Genomic DNA, 17,463 nt, shown 5'->3' with positions numbered 1-17,463 from the left:
CTATCCAGCAGGAGCTGCGGCAAAACCCATTACCTCTAAATATTTTCCATAGGGATAGGAGCACTAATGGCAGAAGAAAGAGGTCACATTTATGAAGAGGAAAGCAAAGCACCATTTCCAGATTTGCCCTTTGTATAGGTTTCACTCCAAGTAGAAAAATCTTCTGCTTTGTCCTCTACTTCTGCTATGGGTGACCTGTAAAACAGGCACATGAGTACTGCCTGTCGCTCCAGCTGCAGCTTTCATTACAAAGATCTAACCACATACTTATTCAAGGTACTTTCTAAACCCATCGTGATTAGTATTGTGTCATGTTTCTTGGAAGCAGCCTGCTTCAGGTCACAGAGTGTAATTAAAGGCAATTAATGCAATTACTCACAACTGTGCTACTGATAATGCTCCAGATGCCATTGCAGCACTGTGCCTCCTGCTACTGGTCCTCACAGGCTGTGCCTTTATGCTCTCCTAGTGTTGTCATTGTGGTTAAACCAGGGGGCTGAAAATGGGAGTACAATTTATTGCTCCTAACTCCCCTCTCTCTGAAAATTTCAACTGTGCTAGGCAGAGCCTGAACTCATTAATTTATTCACTGACTGATGAAAAGTGAGAGAGAAGAGTGAAGAGTCCCCTGGAAAATGATCATAGTTGAAAGGTTATAAAGAAAATATATGAAAAAGTGTGGTTTACAGTAGTTGGTTCTACAACTAAACATATACTAAATGTGCTGATTTCTTCTAATAAGCTTTATAATTATGGAGTAAATTTTCAAAGGAACTATAATTTTAGGCAGTAAAATCTGAAAGACTTTAATTAGCTGTGAACTTCAAACTTTTCCTTTGCAATCCAGCTCTGCCTTTCCCTTTTGTCTCAGCCACTGCCAAGTAATTTACAGTTCAAGAAAGGCTAATGGAGCTATAAACACAGCACAGATGCCTCTCACATTTCCTTTATTGGGCTGAGGTATGAAAATAGCCAGTGCTTCCAGAGAAGGGCACACGTGTAATTATAGAATTATCTCAAGTCTTCTGCTTATCTGTAGAACAGGTACACCATAAACCATCTTTCATCTTCAGTGGGCTTGCTTAGGGGGCTGATACCTACCTGAATTCACTCCCTGCCCTCTGGGTTTATTTTTGTAAAGTGAGTGTTAGTTTATTGGGATGATTGTTAAACTCATTAAGTCTCTAAAGAAGGATTGACTACTGTAAGCTCGATTTTAAAAGCTGTCTCAGACAGATAGTGAGATATCTTTGGATCCCCTTGTGAGCCTGTCAATCACTGCAAGCACATTAGAGTTCAACATTTCCCACTTGCACCAGCATGAAACAAAAATATCTCATCTGAGCTGAATGGTGTTGAATCAGTTTTACAGCGATGCAGTTGTGACTGGGTTCAGTAGCGCCAGGTCAGGGCTGCCTCCTGTTCACCTTTCTCAAAATGCAGGTTCAGCAGGGCTGGAGCCTGGGCAAGCAGCACTGTCCTGCAGCAGCTGATGCCTAGAACACAGCCTGTCTGCAGGACCAGCTCCTGCTGCTGCTGCTGGGACAGGGGCTTGGAGCTGTCCCGGAGAGCTGGAAGCTTTGGCAGACAGCTTAGTCCATTTCCCTTCTTCCCGCGGGTGTGGTTGCAGTACAGGGGAGTCCGTATCCTTGGAAAAATGCAGTAGGATCCATATAATGCTTTGTTTGAAGAAGGCTAACTGTGAGCAGATGCTGTAGCTGATGGTCAGAGTCACTGCAGGGGTATTTCAGGACAGGAGTGCAAATGAGCAGAGGTCAGCAGCCTGCATGGGCACCCGGCAGTTCAGCCCCGCTCGCTGAAGCTGTGTTTGCTGGCTCTGGGACCTTGCAGGGCAGTCCTGTCACACACAGGCTCTGTGCAAAGCTGAGGCTGATCTTCAGCTCTTTAGTAGCTAGCAATGCCCTGCAATGTATAGGCTGGGTCACACATGTACCAGCCAGGGGAACATCTTCCCAGAAGAGCGCTCATGAGCCCTGATAAGCATTTGCCCCTCAGCTGACAAGAGCCATGGTTTTATTTTTAGGGCTGCTCAGACATACCAGTGGTCAAATCACAGCAGAGTTGCAACAGAGACCTTGGGACCCCTCACAGCTCAGGGCTCTTTTCATGCACTCCTGCCTGACACCAGACTTTGAGTGTTTGTTCCACTGAGAGTATGGGTCACAAGCACTTTGGAGAACAGATCTTCACATGGGTGCTATGGCTATAAAGGCAGGTCAGAAATCAGGATCCTAAAACAGGAATTAGTAGTTCTTGTATTAAAAGGGAAGTATCGTCTACCAACATAGGGCATTGATTCTTTTCTGCTTTCTGTAGTCCATACAATGCCCAGAAACCCTCAAGACTCTCACCCTCTGTATGGTTTCTCCTATCCAGCTTTGGAGAGTGTATGAAGCATAAATCAAGTATGCAACTATTGTTCTCAGTTTAATTTCCCCTCATCTGCCCCACTTCTTCTTCCAGTCCCATTTGCCGCAAACCCACAGTGCTGGGGTGGACTGAGGCATCCTCAGCTGCAGATTGGCACCCCTGGCCAGCCCAGCAGCACCACGGCACAAAAGCTGTCCCTCTATATGTGATCATGGATGTCACCTTAAGTGTCATTGCAATATACAAGTGAGCAGGAGCTTTTCTACTGAATTCAATTACACCTTCCTGTGATATTTAGAGCACATTCACTACAGTGATGTGACTGCTGGGAAGGACAAGGTAAGAAATAACATGCCACTGATGAAGGTGAAAGCCTTAATCCAACTGAAAATGCGCTATCCTGGCAGGCTTGATGAATGCAGGTTAGTTTCCATGAAATAACCACTACAGCTTTCACAAGAATGCTCAAAGTGCCATCATCCACTGCATCAGGCCTGTAGATCTTTGCATCACCCATCTTTTGACAGCTACAGCACAAGCATGTTTGTTTGGAGAATGTCCTTGCAGCTATGCCTTCAAACACAGAGGAGATCCCCTTTGGCTATAGAATAGCCTCCATTGGAACCTCCTCTGTTTTGTAGGAATTGGTCTGAGGTGTGCCAAGGCTGTGTTTCAAATGGTGCACATCCTGGTTGTAGGGGAAAATGAAGACTAGGAAGACTGGCAACTTGAGTGGTTCCTGAGTCCCTGAATTATCAAGCCTAATCCCATCTTCTAGTGTCAGAAACAGAAGATAAGATTTCAAATATTACCTTAATGATTAGTTTATTTTATGCTTTGATCTCTATCCACAAAGCCATTCAGTAGTCAAAGTTCTGTTGACTTGAGCCCTTGTCTTCATTTCATTGTTGTGAGGCCCCTGAACACCCTGGTGCAGGCCTGGCTGATGGAGCATACAGATAAAGCCAGAACAGCCAGAGCAGTCTGACACGTCCTTAATGTCACCCCACCCTACACAGGTGTTTACAGCAATGCTGATGTTTTGTGTCCAAACAGAGAAAGAGAGGATAAGGAGGGCTTGTGGTTCCAGGGAGAGGAAGAGGAACTGAAAGAGCACAGGGTGAGTTGTTAGCAATCATCTCTGGTCAGGCAGTTCTGCTGTGTGAACTGGGATTTGAGCTACAGCTCTGAATTTTCTTTATCTGCCTCTGAGTCACTGCCAAACACTGACAGGCACCTCTGATCTTGATTTGCCACAGAAAAAAACAAGCTGTTTGTTCTCTTGGCTCTGCAATGTACTTTGGATTTGACCTAGCAAGTTCATCTCTGGTAGAGAAAGATTCCTTCATTGCCTGGTATTTTTATGATGATAAAGTTACCAATCATACTGAAACTTCAAAAAAATTATCCATGAATTGCAGAGATGAATCAGCAGAGCTCTTAGTAGGTGTCCATTTACAGGACTTGCCTAGTGATCAAATAAACTAAAATCTCTTACCCCATTAATTCTGATTCATCTAGTTTCTCAGTGGGTAGTTATAAAAAATTGCAATTTAAAATATTTATTGTAACATTGTTAAATGCATTTTGTAGTTTATAGTTGTAGTTTGATTTCAACACAGAAAAGCTCTAAAAAACTTTGTCTATTGGTGCTCCCTAGTGGTGAAGTTTGCCTTAAGTATTGCTGGAAGAATTTCATTAGTTATTGTGCAATTCCATATCTTAATTGATTCAAGTCACCCAAAAAGCCTTTTTGGATATGTAAGGTCATTCACACATTGCAGATATGCAGGATTCAGCTTTCATGTGGCACAGGGTCTCTATGATGTGAAAAATGTACATTTCAGCAAAGAAAATCCTTTTTCCCTCCTAGGCTTTGCTCATTCCTGTCCTTAGTGTTAATGTACTGCTGTCCTAAATAAGATGCGATAGAATTCTTTTTCTCACTCTGTGTCAATCAGAAAGCCAGGCACCAATGCAGTGTGCCTGACTGCCTTCCTTTAAGTGTGCCAGGTTGAGGACAAAGCACTTGTGGAAAGGACTTTGGTAAATGCCAAACTGGCTTCACTCATGGGCTGAACTTGATGAATTTGAGAAACATCAAGAGGAGACCCCACAGCACTTGTCAGCTCTTGCCTGTGAAACAGCTGTACAGAGTCACGAACCACAGCTCTGCCTCACAGAACTGCTGGTAATCCTGGGCAAGGCTGACTGGTTCAGATTCTGCAGAGAAAGGAAGTTTGTCCCAGGACAGGCTCTGGAGAAAACAGCAGAGCCAGAGAATCACAACTTTCAGCACAGAGTCTGAGCTAGGAGTGGGTACACTGGGGAAGGAGCCCAGGTTAGGGGTGCACCCAGTTCCCTTCAGCTTTCCCTAGTGAGGTGGCTGTCAGATGCTGTTTTAATCAAACAAAGTAACTTACTTTGATTGATAATTATCAGAGTTGTTTGATAGTAGTTATCATTGTTTATCAGGGATCCTTATTGCTTTGCACTGTTCTTTTTGAAGTTTTTCTGTCCCTTTGTTTTTCTGTCAGGCGGGATGTTATCTTCTAATCTTCCAAGTTTTCAGCAACATTACCTCTTTCAGGAAGCCGAGATCTACCAGCAAACTGTCTGGAAGTAAATTGAAATAAGTCTGTGGAACCTGTAAAGGAAAATTTCAGTTTCTAGTAGTTGCACACATTAGTAGACCTTCTGTCCCCATGCAAGGAAGCCCAGCACAGCAGGTGACCCCTGCAGTTGCAAAGTGTATTTCCAGTGGCCTGGAACAGAGCCTTTCCCCACTTTCTACGGCTTGGGTCAGCTTCTGAAAGGTGGTTCCCAGGGAGCACCAAAGCCTGTAGGCAGGCAGTATGCAGCTTCCTTGCTGCTGACAGATAACATTGGGGAAATCAGCTGTGGCACAGCCTGCTGCCTCCTGCACTCTAGTTATTCTGGCAGATACTCATGATACAATGATCTGAATCCACTGAGTTAGTTGTGTGAAATGACAGGTATTTTATCCTGTGTTTTATCTAGAATATCTGTTATGCTATGGGGTACAAGTGCCTCACAGCTCTGTTGTCCCTCCTGTTTGACAGCACTCCAGAAATGCCATTTCTCACAGAAAAACTAAGCACAAATGCAGTATCCAACATGTCTTGCTGGGTGATGTGTCGGGGATTCCAAATCTGGTCTTGTTCACTGTCTCAGACTTCAGCATCCCTCTCTCACTCCGGTGCTCCAGTGCCTGTGTGTACCAAGAGAGAGATAATTTGCTGAATGACTTCAACAGTGACAGAAGTAATTTAGGCAGCAAATGGAAGACTGTGGTCTCACCTTGCCACGTGACAGACACTTTAGGATAAAGTGGTGGTGCCAGCTCATGTGCAGTGATGCTCATGGTCTAGCCATGAACTGTGGGCCAGGTTGATGAAGCAGAACAAGCACATGTGGCCAGAATGCTGCCATCCCTCCCCTGCATTTATCCCTCTGTGGCCTTGCTGGCTGGTGGCTGCTGCAGGTTCCTCACTATGGTGCAGGAGGTGTTCTCTATTACAGCCAGTATTATGAGTGACTCTCCTGGGACAGACTCAGACTCTTATTCAGCTGGTGCTGCCTTCTCCCTTGGAAGCTGGTTTGGAAAGCAGGGTACTATGCAAAGGATGGCTGCCTTTCCACCCACCTTTCCTGATCAGGTGAGGGGGCCGAGTACTGAGTGATGAATGCCTGTCTGCAGCATTTCTGTTGGTTCCAGTCCCTTCTGCTGCTGCTAAGGTGTCTTACAAGCACGGAACCTGGGATTTAGTTTCTCCATAATTTTGGTCTTTCACTGTGTGATAGATGGAAACCACTTTTAAGGCATTTCAGGCCTGGTAGAATGGGTGGTTTTTTTGTTCAGGGAAATGTGTTTATGCTGTAATTGTGCGGGGTGGGCCTGTAGTCTGCCTGAGCTATTGCTGGGCACTCAATAGGGATAAAATCCAACGTGGCTTCTAAAAGTGAGAAGCTTTAAGTTAATTTCCAGGTATGCTGTGGGGTAAAGAAGTGATGAGACAATGTTCTGGAAACAAAGGCAGGTACTGAGCTGGGGTTTCCATCCTTAGCTCCAGGCCAATCATTACTATTCGGTACAAACAAGAGGGCAGAAACTCAGCAAAAAGTGTTTGTGCTTGCATCACCTCCTGGTGGTGCAAGCAGGGAATAGGCTTTTCAGAGCTGAGTACCCTGAAATGGGCCTAATCCAGAGCAAAACATCCTGAACATATTTTCAGAAGTGGCAGCTAGTTCTGCTTCCTACTATCCTGAAATTGCCTTGATCAGACTCACACCCACACCCACAATCCCAACATGATGAAGTCCTTAGTCCTACTGCAGATGCTACAAATACTTCTGGATTATTGATTAAACTCAAGGAAGCAGAAAATTCTGCATAACAGAAAGAATGCCTGACTTTGTTCATTCAACAAAGCAGCTGAAGAGGGAAGCTGATTCCAAACTGCCTCATAAAACCTGAATCTGCTCGTCCAATCCTTGGACATAATTAGTTTTATTTCACAGGTGCTGCTGTTCCACAGAATCCTCCATGCTGATTCAATCCCTCTTCTCCAAGTCTTGACTCTGCTCTACAATCCCACACCTCCTTCAGCTCTGCAGTGGCACCCAGGGAGGAGGCAGAGGCATAGGATCCCTGGTGAAGCAGAGCACAAGTGGCAGATGTCTGGCTGCATGCAGGGCTGCCTGCCACCACTGTGCCTTGCCAGTGGCACTGCCACCCCTCTCCTCAGACAGCCCAGTGAGGGACAGACTGTATAGGATGTTCTATGGTTCACTTTTCTTATTGCCACAGGATATGTCAGAACAGTTCAGTATTGAAGCCATTCAGATAACCTTTGTTCTTAAAGGTGTCTTATTCTTTTTTGTTCTTTTTCTTTTTTTTTTAATATCCCTTCTCATGGGGAGCATATATGGAGGAAAAACAACTCTCTGAATGATTAAATTAGTGCAAGGTGTATTTTCCTCCCACTCTATCCTGATAGTAAATTTTCATTTGCTATGTAGGGGTGAAAGATTTCTCTTGTGCTTTGTTTTCAGGGGAAAAGCAGACAGATGAAGCTATGTCTGTAAGATCAGTGTGAGATGAAGGATGTAGTGCACTAAACTCTTGCTATTCATTATCTGAAGAACAGAAGGTTGGTGGTAACCATCCACAGATACAAATTTTATTCGACAGGATAAGCAGCTTTTCCCATCTCTATACATAGAGAGTATGGAAAACACCAGGGGATGTCACTTAAGTTGAAGACCTGTTTGATTTGTTTTGCTTACCTCTCAAAAAATGTTGTGGTGTTTTCCCCCTTCCCTTCTGTTCCCTTCTGTTCTTTCCCCTTTGCAGTTCTAGACTTTCTCCCTTCAGCAAAGGCTTTCAGTGAGAACATGGGCTTCTCTAAGAGGAGAGTTAGAGGCTGGCTTGGGAGAATAACACAGTTTTCTGACTACAAGGAATTAGATACAGGATGAAATAGACAAGACATGACCTTGTGAAACCCTGCTAGAAATGCTACAGTGTCAGGCAGAATACTCACTGAATTTCTTTGAGGTAATATTTCCACATTCTTTGAAAAATGATCTTTTATTCATTGCATCAGATAAGAAGAGATGTTATGTTTGTTTTCCTGGATAAATACTTCTTGTAGAAATAATGAAACTGAGGATGTGAATATGTACATAGACATTTCCAAAGTCTGGGGGCAATAAAATAGCACCTCCACCCTCCCCTCTTTGGGCTGCTCCCAGTTTCATTCCAGTGTTGGTGCTATTCTTTAGGGAATACTGCACCAGAACTTGAGACCAGAGACTCAGTAAGGCACAGCAGATATGGGAATATCTTTCCATGTTGATGCTTTTCTCTGTGAAAATCAGTTCTAGAAGGTAACCAGGTTTGTACAAGCCATCACTTGCCATATTGCTGACTGAATTTCTAAGTGCTTCTATCTCTAGCTGACTGTCAGGCGAGAAGATGAACACAAACACTAGGGTACTGTCCACTGTTAAAGATGCCCTTGAAAATCCTATAGTTTAAGGGAAAGATGCACTTATGCAAGTGCTAACCTCCATCCAGGGCAGAGAATGAGATAGTTTTGAGGATATCCTGTAGACAAAACCTTTGAGAAACAGGTATAAAATGGAGAGTAGTCCTTCAGTGACAGGCAGTGAGCTGCCACACTTATGAAACTTTGGTCACCTTGATGACAACAGGAGTGCCTACTTTCTGGTTTTGGTCCAGACCCTTCACTGGTCTTGTCACCTTGCCAGCTTGCAGAAGAGCTGACAGCCTGCTGGGGCACACCAGCAGCTGTACTCAGCTTTGTCAAGAAGTGAGTTAGCCCATGCAACACTCTGCTGCCGTGGCCTCTAAGTTTCAGGCAACTGATTTACATGACCTCCCATCTAATATTCAATATAGATGCAGTCGTGCTGTTCTCAAGCCCTGGCTTTGGAGTGAGGTCTACCTGTGCCTATCTCCACCTAACATTTCTGTTCATGCTAAGCGTGGTGCTTGTCTGTGAGCTTGTTCTCTAATTGCAAATGGCTTTTTTTATAAGACTGCTTTTATAAAAGACTGGCTTTACACTATAAGTCTCTTTCCTTTGTAATCTTTTAAAATTTAACAAATCTTTAGTAAATCCTTTTTATCCTGATACAAAGAAGTGAAAAAAAAAAGTTTCTCAACTAGAAGATTTTAGCCATCTGCATTATGTACTGTGACCACTGACTTGAAGCTCACAGCTGTGGTTTGTTTCTGCAAGACTGGAAGAAACCAGGCCTCTCCTGGGGCTGGAGGGGCTGCCCTCAGTGAGTTGTGAGTGCTGAGGTTTAGAAGATGCTCTCTGGTGGGTATAACATAATATTTTCCACATAACTTTAAAAATCCCACCCAGCAGCAATGATAGAGCCAGTGATGACTATTTTGATTTCCTATGACAAGTTTACACAATGTAATAAGGATCTGGCAGAACATCACTTTGCTAATTTTGTGTGCAAGTTGTGTAACAACAATTCTTGGCAAGCTCAGAATTTAAAAAAAAAAAAAGCAAAGGCAACTGGAAAATGAAGCTATGCAGGCAGCTCTGAGTTTTTTCCAAGGATATAGATGAACTTGGATCCCAACAAACTGGGAAATATGTTTTGAGAACTCTGACATCTTGGCATATTTCTGCCAGTCCATTGGAGTCAAGGGGACCCAATGCAGGATTGCCCTCTGCATTGAATCCTTGCTGTGTATTTGGGAGGTGAGGGATTCTATTTAATGTAGTGATTTTTATTTATTTTTTTTTAGGGCAAACTGCTTCCTTGTTTTGTACTCGCCCTTGCTGTTTCTGTTCTGCATGTGTATTCTGTATTCTCTCTTTTATCATTTTAATGCCTGCCTTGGCACCTCGGTCATGAGGAGGTGCCCATGCTGCAGGACAGAGGCTCACAGTCCTTGTCTGCTGGTTGTACTTGCCTAGGGTCAGAGAACACATCTTGCCATCGAGGGCAAAAGGCAAACAGCTGTAAATAACCTCAAACGTATTTGGACTTCTGCTTTCTCTGCATCCCATTTGGTGGAGATGGTGTAGCAGCAGACAGGTATTTTGTCTGAGCCTGTCTTCTGTTTCCTTGTGAAAGCAGTAATGAGTTACAAGCATGAGCCTTCTTACCAAATTCTGTCTTGCTGTCAGACTGAAGTCAGAGAGGGTGTGCAGCTCTCTGGGTCAGCACAAGGAGACCTGCAGTGCATTGAGCCATCGTGGCCTAATGCAAGTGTACTTTGATTCCTCTTGGCTCATCCTGGACAGCTGCATTTGTACAAAGCGGTGGCTCTCCACACTTCTGTAGAACACATCTCCCTGAGGCTGCAGGTGCAGAGGCCATTTCGTGAGCACTCCTGCCACCAGATCAATTTGCCTTCATTAAAACATAACCAAATCAAACAAAGCCTCTGGCCTTTCATTTCAAAGGCTGCAGTGAACCACACAGGGCGGCATGAGTCTGCAACACACACTGACTTTTCAGGTAACAATCTTACAGTAAGTTAGAAAGGAGGACTTTTATTTTTGGTTGCCTCAATGTGCACAGGTTACCAAACCTATGGAAAAGTGTTCTGTAGAGTTTGTTCTGTTTCTTTAAAATGTTGAATTACTGTCTCATGGGCTAATATTTATATTGGGTTGGTGTTTTGCTCACTGATGAGAATAAAGAGTGTTTCTCTACATACAGTACAGTGATCGAATAAAGCAAGTAATTGTTGCATAGGGCTTCATCTCTTTTCCAAGCCGGCATTCTTCGTGCAAGAATCCAGGAAGTCAGGTAAGGAAAAAGAAAATATCTGTTCCCTTCTCACTGGCAAGACTGCTACTTCCTCTCTCTTATAATATTTTTTATTTGATTATACTTAAATCTCTCTGAAAGGCTTGCTCATTCATAAGCTTTCCATGTAAAAAGTGCTGCAAGTTCTCATTGCACAACAGTGTGAAGACCTACTGCCTTTCTTTGCTAAGGGAGGAAGCAATGGCTGGATTTGAAAGTATAAAAATCATAATAGCATATGTGGCTAAAAGTCTTAAAGAAAAAAACAATTGCACAATTAATTTCAAACTTTTTTGACACAAAGTATTTTGGAATATTGTTTTGAAAAAAATACTTTGGTTTTTAAATGTCCTACTGAATTTGGGGGGGAATTTTTGAGGTAAACCAAATTTATAATGCTCTACTGTAACAGCCTATCAGATTTAGTCTTGATTCAACCTCATGATGAGGTTTGCATTTTTTAATTAATACTTTTTTTTCTGGATTTTTTTGTTGTTGTTTTTTGTTTACCAAGTATTATTACTTCCTAAATGCTGCCAATAACCTTCTGTCTCAGCAAATAAAGTATGATTGACCACTAGCATGGGAAACAGGCTAGATGCTCTCATTCTACTGCTGGTGGAAAATTCAGATTAGCTTTGAATAGTGATGGTTTGCAGTTTCAACAAGCTAGTCAAAACTTTGAGAAGGGAGAATTCACTGCAATAGAATGCTTATGCAAAGAGTTTTTATAGGCATGTAAAATTAATTGGTAACAGGCTAATAGATGGGGCTGCCTAGTCTTAAGGTCTTGTTTGTTGTTTTACATACTGTATAGGAAGAACTCTCATATTTTATTCCAATTTCTAGAAAATATTTTTGAGGATACTTTTGAGCAATGAAGAACAATAACAAATCTTTATTTGTCACATTCAAAATAATTTATAAGCAACATCTGAAACAAAAATAATGCACAATTGTGTTAGTACTCCTGATAAATAAGTGGCCAAAAAACCCATTGTGACTTCCACTCCATAAAGTATTGACTGAATTACTGTATTATGTTTATTATTATATGTCTGTCATGCATGATTCTCCCTTTTTGGATGCTCTGCTTGGCACCTCTGTATTTCGAAACAGATTTATAGACTGTGAGTTTCAGAAGAGACATCTCTGTAAGAACCCTGGCATAACTAACTGATGGTTTCTTGAGCTTTTGTTGCTCATCTCTGTAGATGGACACCTTTGCCACGGGCATGACTGTGCCAGTGCTCCTGGTCCTGCTGAGCCTGGTGATTGGGAGCAGCCAGGGGTGCTACTGTGAACATTACCCATGGGGGTCGTGGTCTGCCTGCTCCCAGACCTGCAATTTCGGCACACAGACCAGGCACAGGTAGGGCCAAGCCATCTCACTGCTTCTGTGTTTCTTTTCTGTGAAAAATAACACTTCTGGAGAGTGGCACCCATGTCCAAAGCTCCACCTTCCACAATATATTGAGAAAAATTTTCATGATCAAGTGTTTATCAGATAAATAGATCATCTTTTAATTGCAATGCTTTAAAATTACAAAATTTAGTATCTAGAACATTACTGCCTGTGAGGCAGGGAGGGAAGGGAAGGGCTGGAATGAAATGATCCTTGAGATCCCTTTCAACTCAGACCATTCTAATCCTAGGAGCCAGTGCCTCCAAACAAACCAGTGTCTGCTGATAGATGTAATGAGGGGAGGACAGCCAGGTCCTGCAGTGGCCTTGCTGTCGGCGTGCTTTGGGTGTTCACCCCTGTGCACACATGAGGCTCTGGGGGCCCTGCACTGGCACAATGCCACAGGAAGAGCGAGCTCCAAATTTCCTCCCTGCACCACTAGTTTTGTGAGAACAGATGATGTCAAATAAAGATTCAGCAGCATCAAATTTGATGCAGCACTGTGGTATAATCTAAACTTATGAGAAATCCCCTCTTTTCCTCCTAGCTCTGTCTGTAGCTATCCTCTGGGACATCTGAAGTGACATGAATCAAAAAGAATTGCTTTTTAAACTTAAGGCATATTTGGATTTTTCTTGTAATCAACGTTCTGCCAAATGTGTATTATCTCTCAGGGTTTCTTAGTTCAAATAATTTTGTCAGCCTTCACCCACAAGTAGAGAACACCTACGGTCTGTCTATTCTTTCCTAGCATAATTTTTTAAACTTTATTTTAGGCAAATAAGAATGGATGAATATTACAGCCAAAACTTCTGTGACCAGCTGTGCACAAAGCAAGAATCTCGTCCATGTAACCAGCAAACATGTCCTATCAACTGTCAGCTTGGAGACTTTGGCCCTTGGTCAGAATGTGACCCATGTGTTAAAAAACAAGTAGGTAGAAAACACATTATATGGGCTAAATGCAAGAAATTATCCTAAGGAGATCTCTTTACAGCAATTAATCTGGAAAATGACAGTTTAAGTTAACAAGGGAAATTGGTTATGAATTATACAGTAGGAGCTGTAGAGAACAAGTTACAATAAGCAGATCAAACCAGAAAGGGGTTTTAATAGAATAAATCCATTTATCAGACTGCTTGTGATGCTTATCATAAACTTGCTTCAAAGTTTCCACTGCCATAGTTAAAGGTGAATTTTTTGCAAAAAGAATCAACTAAACTGTAAAGTATTAATGTTGGCTTAAGCAGGAGAAAGTCACAGAATCTTTGCTTATCCACAACATTCTGTATGTTCTAAAGACAAGAAAAATATGATCAAATCATCTCTTGAAAAGAGTCAACAAATCCTAATTGCTGTTGGCTAGAAATTCTCAGGCTGTATCTTACACTGATAGTCAGGATCAGTTTCAGATTGCTCTTAAGAAATACAGAGCACCATTCCCTGAACCTTCATAGCATGCACAAATCCCCCCACCTCCGCAAGTAGATGTGCTAATATCTATAGGACAAACACCCTATATGGTGTTTTTTCCTCTTGGGCTTTTATCTGTTGACGATGGTACACTTAGAGGTGAGACAGTAGAGAGGAAAGAAATGAAAAATCAGGTTAAAGTGAATTTGACCTAAACAAACCAAGGCCTGTCAAATGTGAGGTTGTAGAGGATAGAGAGAAGTGACAGCAGATTGTGTGGGGTAATTGCTTGGCTGGTGGGTATGAGCTTTGAAACTGACCATGAGAGCAACTCTGAGGTTCTGTACAGACACAGCCCATGTCCCTCTGCATGTACCCCTTGGTTTCAGAATTCCATGCCTGAAAGCAAAAAGCAACCCTGAAAAACCTGTCATCATAAGTATATCTTTACATATATATAGGTAACATTCTGATGCAACAGCTGTCCTACGTGTGAGAGGTGAACCAGCCTGTGGGGTTGCAATTGGGATGGGCAATATGAGAGCAGAATAAGGAGAATCAGTGAGAGACTGGGAGACAGAAAGCTTCAAGAAGTGAGTGTTCCTCTCAACTGGACTGATTTCAATATCCTCTTAAAAGTCTGAGTTTCTTACCTTATATTACTATATAAGTGTATTAATTTTTACTAGTTTCAAGTCTTGATACGACATATGTGCTTAAAACAAAAAGGTGCTTTTGTGGACTGTGGTCCATTTTCTCCTACAAACTGTAAAGACCATTGCTTGTGTCATTTATAAATAGGAATAAACAACAGAATGGAGGAACTGGCTTACAGTGTAAGAATGAAGACTAGTGTAAGCAAGTTCCCATTGATGGGAAGGGATAAAGAAGTGGAAGCTCTGACAAATAATATAGTGTTATGAAACTGAAATGGAGTGTAAAGAATGGGTTCTCATGAGCTAGAAAACTTTCTGGTGTTGCTGTTTGCGCTCTCCCTTCAGAGTCACTTGGTTACTGATTTTCACTAGAATCTTCCTGCCCTGTTTGTCTCTCGGGTCTGTCTACAGGGAGGGAAGTCTGCAAGGAACCATACTTTTCCAGTGGGAAAAATTCTTAGAGGAGAATCTCTTCAGGCACATGCAGACAGGTCTCACCAGAAGTTCTGTGAAGTGGAGTGGAAAATATAGCTGAAGTGTTTATCTATTACCATTCAACTATACTGTTCTGTGTGGAGGGTGCTGTCTCAGGGAAAGAAAACTCAATGAGCTCCCAGAAACTTTCAGGAAAAGCTTTTCTGTCCTCTCAAGTAATCCAGTTCTCCTCAGACAAGCGGTCCCACATGTGGGAGTCAAGCCAGCTGGGTTGTCACTGTCAGGGTATTTCTAATTCAACAGAGATGGTAAAGAACAGGAAAAATCTCTGTAAGCCTGTTCTCACATAGTTTTCTACTGCATATACTGAAGATACAGGGATAGAATTTCTGATTCCCTTGGTGATGTAGACCAGGCAGTCTGCAGTTTAATCATTTATGCTCCATCAGGACTAATGAGGCTCTTGGTTCCCTGCCTGCCTCACCTGGGATGATGGCATGGTAGAATGGAAGGACAAGAATCACTGATTATTTCCTTCAGGGCTGTGGTTCTGATAAAGCTTCAGCAGCACTGATGTGTGTGGCTCTGCCTGGGGTGGGACTTAGCTACAAACAGCTCCCAAAAACAACCCTGGGTTTGTTTCTTCTGCCTTTCAGTTCCGTACCCGGCCACTTCTGCGACCATCCCAGTTTGGGGGCCAGGCCTGCACCGAGCCACTGGTGGATTCCCGTCCATGTTTCCCAGCTAAGCTCTGCAACATAGTGGAAGTTGACTGCAAGAATAAATTTCGGTGTGAGAGTGGTAATGATAATCCCCATTGTTGTAACTGCAGCATTACCATTTAGTAAAATTTTAGATACTAAGGCAAAAGACATCCATACAATCCATGCATAAATTCCACAGAAAATGGACCAGGGAGTAAAGTTATGTGAGGATTTTGTATGTGTTAGTAAGAGCTTATCTTTTAAGTTTCTTCTATAAGTAATTAAAATTCAGTCTGTAGCCAGAGGCATCACTACGATCATGATAGCTGGACAGTAGAACTGTTCCAATTATATTTCTTTGCACAAATTTTTCATATACAAACATAACTGTAGAGTTTGTCTGAACATGAATTCTCACTATTTTTATTAGGCTTGTGGCTATTTTTTGTTTGCTTCAATTAAATATATCTGATTAAACAAAATAATTTTATCCACATATCCTTTTCCCAAACTTAAAATTAAGCCTTTGCAGCTTTGAAATGAGGCAAAACTCACAGAACTGAAATAATAATTTCTTAATTATTATTTTATATATATGGCTTTATACTAATTCTGTGTTAATATCTATGGCAAGCTCACACCTTTGCAAGGGAAAAAGACAAGACTGCCCTTTTCTGCATTTAGACATGATGAACCTTTGCTGCTGCTGTTTCTCTGGTGCAGGTCGCTGTATTTCAAAAACACTGGAATGTAATGGAGAAAATGACTGTGGGGACAACTCTGATGAAAGAAACTGCAGAAGGAAAAAGACTGTGTGTAACCGAAAGTATGAGAGCATCCCAGGTGTGCAATTAATAGGCAGTGGGTAAGCCAATTCTGCTAATCTTTTTGTAAGCTTTTGTTGTTACCTCGCTAATTTACATAAGCAAAATAATTCCCAGTAAGCATGTGTGAGGATTCATTAAAGCATATAATCTCTCAAATTAAAACTGGCAAGAAATGATAAAAATACAACAAAAAAATTAGACTAGAACTGGCCTGCTGCATCTTCCAGTCCTGCTCTGCACTGCTGGTAGACCAGCTGAAGAGGTGTTGAGGAACACTGTCCCCAAGTCACTTGTTCTGTTCCACAGCAACCAGAGCATGTGTGGGCAACTTCCAGCTCATGGAATTACCTACCTGTACATCATGCCAAGTGCTTCAGAAATTTGAGGATGCTTCTCTACAGATGTTGTTTGTCTGTGTGATATTTCACAAGATACCAACTACTTCCACACCATTAATTAAAGCAATATAAAGCCTAAAGATGGGATGCTTGTCCCTAGCAGACTTGCATTTTTAAACTGAATTTTTAACTAATTGTGGTCCAGTAACATCACTTATAGTAGAAATAGAGAACAAGTAGTTCATTTTCCTAGAACATTTCTAGGTTCTCCACTTAAGACTGACTGCCTTATGCTGATTTGGGGTTATCAGTAAGGTTAGGTACTGATGGAAAATAAGAAACTGGATTGATGCTACTGCATTTTTCAGGTGAATTCAGTGTGAATGAGAAATTCTTGTAATTCCTTTCAAAGCAGTAACAAGACCCAGGTGCTCTCAATCCAATCCACAATACCTCGGTGCAGCTGTATACCAAGAAATGTTTCAAGCCCATACATCATTCTGGAGTTGTTTAATCTCTGGAAATAAAATCTTTTGTTAGATTTCACATTCTGTCAGGCGAGAGCCGAGGGGAAGTTCTTGGCAACTCATTCAACGGAGGACGGTGCACAACAGTGAAGCACAATGAGACAAGGAAATTGTATCGTGTCCCTGCAAATCTGGAGGCTGTCAGCTTTCAGGTACTCTCTGGCAGCAGCTCCAAGCCATAAAACCCTCACTGTAATCACCATCCAAAATATGTGCTTAAGCATTAGGTAGTACTGTATGTTTTAGAACAAAATTTCTCAACCTGGTGATGCTTGAACATGCTTCAGTTGATGTGTGGAAAGGGGCTAAGAGTTCATGCTCCACTCATGCTTTTCAGATCTGTGTGAACTCAATGCTCCATATATCAGAGTCAATATAATCGATTTGAACTTTTCCTGCTTCCAGTGGTTGCAGCCAAGTTCTTCCAACTTGG

General features: G+C 42.2%; 1 protein-coding gene across 5 annotated transcripts in view; it reads left to right on the top strand.

Annotated features, from left to right (window-relative positions):
- The first annotated feature begins 4,451 nt into the window (after positions 1-4,451).
- C6 (complement C6) overlaps positions 4,452-17,463 on the top strand; it is a 30,121-nt gene continuing 17,109 nt past the window's right edge. Inside the window, exons 1-7 of one of the 5 annotated variants that reach the window (XM_064404182.1) lie at positions 4,452-7,972; positions 10,636-10,725; positions 11,940-12,097; positions 12,907-13,063; positions 15,291-15,435; positions 16,062-16,203; positions 17,044-17,182. In XM_064404182.1, coding sequence (XP_064260252.1) covers positions 11,940-12,097; positions 12,907-13,063; positions 15,291-15,435; positions 16,062-16,203; positions 17,044-17,182 — 741 coding nt within the window. In that variant the 5' untranslated portion in view covers positions 4,452-7,972; positions 10,636-10,725. The other 4 variants (XM_064404183.1, XM_064404180.1, XM_064404181.1 and 1 more) reach the window with 4 other exon arrangements.

This window comes from Passer domesticus, chromosome Z (assembly GCF_036417665.1).
Source record: "Passer domesticus isolate bPasDom1 chromosome Z, bPasDom1.hap1, whole genome shotgun sequence".
NCBI lineage: Eukaryota > Metazoa > Chordata > Aves > Passeriformes > Passeridae > Passer > Passer domesticus.
Note: the sequence above shows the minus strand (reverse complement) of the source record. Positions and strands in the feature narration are given on the sequence as shown.